The sequence below is a fragment of the Nannospalax galili genome, unplaced genomic scaffold (genome assembly GCF_000622305.1).
Source record: "Nannospalax galili isolate Female #2095 unplaced genomic scaffold, S.galili_v1.0 scaffold724, whole genome shotgun sequence".
Classification (NCBI taxonomy): domain Eukaryota; kingdom Metazoa; phylum Chordata; class Mammalia; order Rodentia; family Spalacidae; genus Nannospalax; species Nannospalax galili.
The window spans coordinates 366,664-372,678 of NW_008350617.1; the positions used below are offsets into that span (position 1 = coordinate 366,664).

General features: G+C 40.9%; 1 protein-coding gene across 5 annotated transcripts in view; it reads left to right on the forward strand.

Annotated features, from left to right (window-relative positions):
• The window catches only part of Ncoa6 (nuclear receptor coactivator 6), an 87,756-nt gene extending 82,800 nt beyond the window's left edge, over positions 1 to 4,956 (forward strand). For all 5 annotated transcript variants that reach the window (XM_017801885.2, XM_008847883.3, XM_008847882.3 and 2 more), the window contains one exon: positions 4,398 to 4,956. In XM_017801885.2, coding sequence (XP_017657374.1) covers positions 4,398 to 4,441 — 44 coding nt within the window. In that variant the 3' untranslated portion in view covers positions 4,442 to 4,956. The remainder of the gene's footprint in view (positions 1 to 4,397) is intronic.
• Positions 4,957 to 6,015: the final 1,059 nt, after the last annotated feature.

Consider the following 6,015-nt stretch of genomic DNA (forward strand, 5'->3'; position numbering starts at 1 on the left):
AGGAACCTAGGGGATAAAGGGAAAGAAGGAGCTCAAGAGAGGTAGGACCGTAGGAGAAGGGTATTATTAAGGCAGAAAGGGGGGAAAATGGGGGTACCTTAAGTGGGTGAGACAATGTGAGAGATAAAAAATGCCTAGCTAGTTTTAAAAACCAGAGGGAACCATATTACTCCAACAATCTACTGACAAATTATACATAGCAGATCAAGAAATGTATGTCTAGGTAAGGTTTATCTGAGAACAATTGGTCTTTGCCCAAGATTTACCTACATGACACACAGTAATTAAAAGTACCAGACTGGTGGAACTGACCTTCTTGGGTGTTTAACAGACATACTTTGAGGCCTATAATAATTTGGTCAGAGGGACATAAAGGACACTTTTTGCTCCTTGCCCTCCTAGGTTGACTAGTTCCAGGGGACTGTGAGCATCTCTCAAAATGTTCTGTAATTGTGGTGGGTCACCTGTCCTCTTGATCAAGGAGGCTGAGGAGACCCCACAAGATGGACTTGAACCAGTGTCCAGTCTACAAAGAGGAGGGTCAACACAGAGGAATCATTTCCTCCATGGTTCCAAGCGAAGCCAGCCAAGCAAAGATCAAGCAGGACCTTTGACTTATCTTCACATAGGCAGAACTGGTAAAAGAAAGGAGCCAGGGGCTCCTCCCAAGCCCATGTGACCCCTGAGGAACAGATCCTCAAACGACCTTAAGAGTAAAAATAAATTGGTTTATCTGGGCCAACTGTATGGCCTTAAACACCCAAAAGGAAAGTATAACCAAAGATTATACCAAAGGGGCCAATATAATTTTTTAAGAGTCTATATGTATAGCTAAAGGCTACATAACAAGCAACAATGCCAGATAGGAGATATCTTCTTTTGAGTTGTTGGCCAGGGTGGCCAAAGGGACTCCCAGATAGTAACCCAGCATAGAACTGGGAAAATGAACAGCAGACCCCAATCTTATCTAAAGGAATATTGACAGCTGATTGCTGCTAGATGAGGAACAGCTGACCTTCCTAAAATGAAGACCTCTAGATAGGCTGACTAGATTCACCAGATGGACAAGTAGTAGGGAATGGCTGGGGGTGCCAACAACACAGCAGACAGTAGCAGGGATATCAGAGTATAAGGGCTCTAGTCGGGGGAGGGAGGCTATGGGAGGGTGCCATCTGGGAAGTGGGTGTATAGTTGAATAAGATGGTTTGGGATGGATGTTCTGTGTGATACATACACACACACAAAAAAATCAACAAAATTTTTTAAATGTATTATATTTGAGGAAGAAGCATGGAAATTTATGTCATGTTAATTAGTAGAGGTGATAAACATTACCATTGAAATCTACCCGATGACTTTATAGACACACACAGGTGCAAGGATCCAAGTGCAAACGATTATGACTAGTAATAATCAGATACATACAGATTAGAGATGCATGCGCCAACATCTCAGTGTTAGTAGCAAAAACAATGAGTCTTTCTGCAAGGAACAAAATATTCTAAAATGAAATGGAGATCTTTTTTAAAGGTTAAAACTCATTTTTTTATGTCTTACAGGGCTTATACTGAGTTCAATATTGTATAACTGCATTAGGGAATTGCTGTGAGTTTGGGGCATTTCTGGGAGAACATGAGCTACATATTGAAATCAAGTCTCAAAAAATACAGTAAATAGCTGGGCGTGGTGGTGCACGCCTTTAATCCCAGCACTCAGGAGGCAGAGGCAGGTGGATCTTTGTGAGTTCAAGGCCCGCCTGGTCTACATAGTGAGCTCCAGGACAGCTGGGGCTACAGGGAGAAACTGTCTCAAAAAGACAAAAAAAGGGGGGGGAAGGAGGGAGGGAGGGAAATAATTGTTTAGAATGCCAAACCTGATAATGTAGTATCAGAAAATTCATTCCACCCAGAAATGTTTAAACCTGACTCTTTTAAATTGATATGTTAGGAATGATATTTTTACCTTGATGAGAAGTGTTTAAAATACTATTTTGGTTTGGAGTTTTCTGTGCTCTGTGCTGTTTTTGTTATTTGTAAGGTCTCATATAGATAGCCTAGGCTGGTCTCAAATGACTTAAACTTTTTTTGTCTTTTTGAGACAGGGTCTCCAATCTGTAGCCCCATCTGGCCTGGAACTCACTATGTAGATCAGGCTGGTCTGGAACTCACAGAGCTCAGCCTACCTCTGCCTCCCAAGTGCTGGGATTACAGTATGATTACAGGCATATGCCGCAATACAATGATAAAATATTGGATTTTTGTATTAAGACTAAAATATCTATCATAGAGTATCATGAAAAATAAAAATGACCTTTCAAATTATTTTTAATGTTTATTATTTTTATTTTATGTGTATGAGTGTTTTGCCTGTGTGTATGGAAGTGCACTAATGTGTGCAATGCCTATGGAGGCCAGAAGGGGGCATTCGATCCCCTGGAACTGGAATTACAGTTGATAGCAGCTGTGTGGCTTCAGGGGACCAAACCTGAGTCCTCTGCAAGAGCAACTAGTGCTCTTAACCATTGAGCCATCTCTCCAGTCCCTAAAAAAATACCCTTTTTAAAAAAGTCAATACAGGGGCTAGAGAGATGGCTCAGCAGTTAAGAGCACTGAGTGCTCTTGCAGAGGACCAGGGTTCCATTCCCAGCACCCACATAGTGGCTACAAACTGTCCTTAACTCCATTTCCAGGGGAATCCAATACCCTCTTCTGACCTCCATGGCATTGCACAACAGGAGTGCACTCACATACATGCAGACAGTACACTCATAGATGTGTGTGTGTGTGTGTGTGTGTGTGTGTGTGTGTGTGTGAATACAGCCAGATGTGGTGGCGCATACCTGTAATCTCAGCACTCCGGAGGCAGAAGCAGGTGAATCTCTGTGTTCAAGCATTGCACTACATGGGCACACCTACCTACATGCAGGAAATACACTCATACACATAAAATAAAAAAAATAAATTTTAAAAAAAGAATGTTTGTTTGTAGAACTTCAAGATACTCATTGTACTTTGCCATAGAGAATTTTGTGGAAAAGTTTTGAGCAAACATGATTTAAATCTGAGATAAGAGTAAGTTGTTTTAAGACATTGAAAGTACAAGAGAAATTGAAGGAATTAAAACAGTCTTGGCCAGGTATGGTGGCGAATGCCTTTAATGCCAGCACTTGGACAGCAGAGGCAGGTGGATCTCTGTGAGTTTGAGGCCAGCCTGGTCTACATAGTGAGTTCCAGGTCAGCTGGGGCTACAGGAAAACCCTGTCTCAAAAGGACCCCCAAAAAACAAAAAAGCCACAGTCTTTACCTTTTATGTCACAATTATTATACATAAGCCAGACTGTTCCCACCTCTTTCATGTAGCTCTCAGGTTCAAGGAGTTATGTTCAAATTGCTTCCATGTTTATATGTATACATGGTTTTAGGTTGGGGTTTTGGGGGGGAGGATTTTGAGGGAGGCTTTTTTGCTTGTTTTGTTTTTGTGTTTGTTTAGTACTGGGGGTTGAACCCAGGACCTCATGCAAGTTAGGCAGGTGCTCAACTACTGAGCTTTATGTCCTCAGCCCTCCAAAGCCTTGATATATGTGGGCCCCAACAGATACCTGGTGACCAAGATACATGTCTGTCATGTTGTTGAACAACTTTAACTGTAATAAATCAAGAAGAGTTCCTTATGCAAAACAATGTTGTAGCTCCAAGAGATCCAAAGGCTGGTTTCCTGACACAATTTACTCACGTGTCTGTGGTTTCTCTCACCAAAAGCACCGTTAGTCTGTATATCCACACTTCATTGAGTGGAAGTTGGTAAGGGAGATGGTGGGGTTAATTGTCCAGCTTTTAAAAGGCGGAAGGGGTGCAAAATGACTGAGGAGGTAAAAGGGCTTGCCACAGAATCCTGACAGCCTGAGTTGGATTCCATAAACCAGTGGAAGGAGAGAACAGACTCCCAGATGTTGTCCTCTGACTTCTACATGTTTATACATACACACAAATAAATTAATAAAATTAATTAATTAAATGGCTGTTTCCAACCCTGCCACTTTTCCTAGCATTTCATCTTCTATTACCACATTTTTTTAAAATTACATTTATGGTGCGGGATGCGGAGGAGTTAGAGTCCTGTGTTGGTCCCAGGGATGGAAAGGGTTGTCAGGCTTCATGGCAAATGCCATCTCACCAGCCATTATCTCATTTCCCCCAGTTAACAGGCTCTAGCCTGCAGGGTCACTCTCTTCCCAGAAGTCAGCAGGCACGCCTATAACTGTCTCTATAGCATGTAATACTTAAAATTGGTTCAGAATCTAGTAGGGCTCCATTTATGTCAGTTCTAGTCATTGTGAACTGCTAATGGGCTTTGTGGTAAAATATAACCTTTGTTGAATGTATCCTTTTCCCCCACAGATATAACTGGTGCGGTGCAATCCAAGCGAAGAAAATCTAAGTAAGCAAGCTGGAAGACAACTTGATACTTGTAAATGTGTGTGAATTTTACAAAGAACAATTTTCAGCTGTGACTTTTTTTAAAATCTATTTCTGTACAGTTAGTCATTTTAATAATGTGGCCCTTTTCCTAGTCTCTGAAACCTGTTTTCATAAAGTATAATGGGGAAAGCAGCCCTTTTGGTGTTGCAAAATGAAGTTCAAGGCCTCTAAAATGTTGCCATGTATTGAAAGGAGCTAATGCCATTATAAATGTTTCACATTTCTTAAGCAGCCTAGAGTACAGGGTGAGCATTTTTAGATCTTCTAATGATGTATTGTGCTGTTGGAAGTACTGTGTGTGAATAGCAGTAGTGGGGCAAAAGCAATCTTGTTATTTGGAAATGTTGTAAATAATTTTATTATATAGTGTTTTGGATGTATTTGTTGTAGAAATGGACCAGTGAATAAAGAGAATCTAAGGGTTTGTACAATGTGAAATAATACTGAATGTGTTAAAATAAATGTCATTGTCATAAAACTTACAAGTATATTATTGGAAAGGGTGAGCAAGCTTTTTCTTTGGATCATAAATGAGTAGACATAGCCTTCTTTGTAACTCACACATTCCACCTGAAATGTCCACCTAGCAAACTGAGGAAAATGCATATGATTGCTCACTCAAGTCATTCTTGTCATTGTACAGACCAGCCCTATTTAGAAACATACCAGGTATTTTGATATATATTAACCACTGGGTATGGTGGCCCATGCTTACAATCATAGCACTGGGAAAGTAAAGGCAGAAGAGTCGGGAGTTCAAGATCATCCTCCACTACATAGAGAGTATGAGGCCCCTACATGAGTCTTTGTCTCTGAAAGACAGAGCCAACCTGTGATCAAAGGCACCCAGGATTTTCTAGTTACAGAACGCTCTCAACAACACAAATAGCACTTTTATTTATTTATTTATTTATTTATTTATTTATTTATTTATTTATAAATTTATTTATTGTCTTTTTGAGACAGGGTCTCCCTGTAGCCCCAGCTGTCCTAGAACTATGTAGACCAGGCTGGCCTTGAACTCACAGAGATCTGCCTGCCTCTGCCTCCCAAGTGCTGGGATTAAAGGCGTGCACCACCACACCCAGCGCTACAAATAGCACTTTTTCTCACCCAATACATCTGCTGTTCCATGCACATGACAAATTTCTCCAAACAATTGTGCTTAGATCTCAATTCAGAATATAAGCTTAGATGGTTCAGCAGGATTTTTTGAACCAGCATCAAGAATTTAGCCCACAGGGCTAGAGAGATGGCTCATCGGTTAAGAACACTGGCTGCTCTTAAAGAGGACCCAAGTTCCCAACACCCACATTGCAGCTAATAACCACACATAACTCCAGTTCCACAGGAACGCAACACTCTCTTCTGGCCTCCACAGGCACTGCACACAGATGGTATACATGTAATGTACATGTAGCCAAAGCACTCATAACAGTAAATAAAAATTTACTTTTTAGGAAAAGAATTTAGTCCAGGGCTGGAGAAATGGCTCAGTGGTTAAGAGTATGAAGAGGACTCAGGTTTAGTTTCCAAC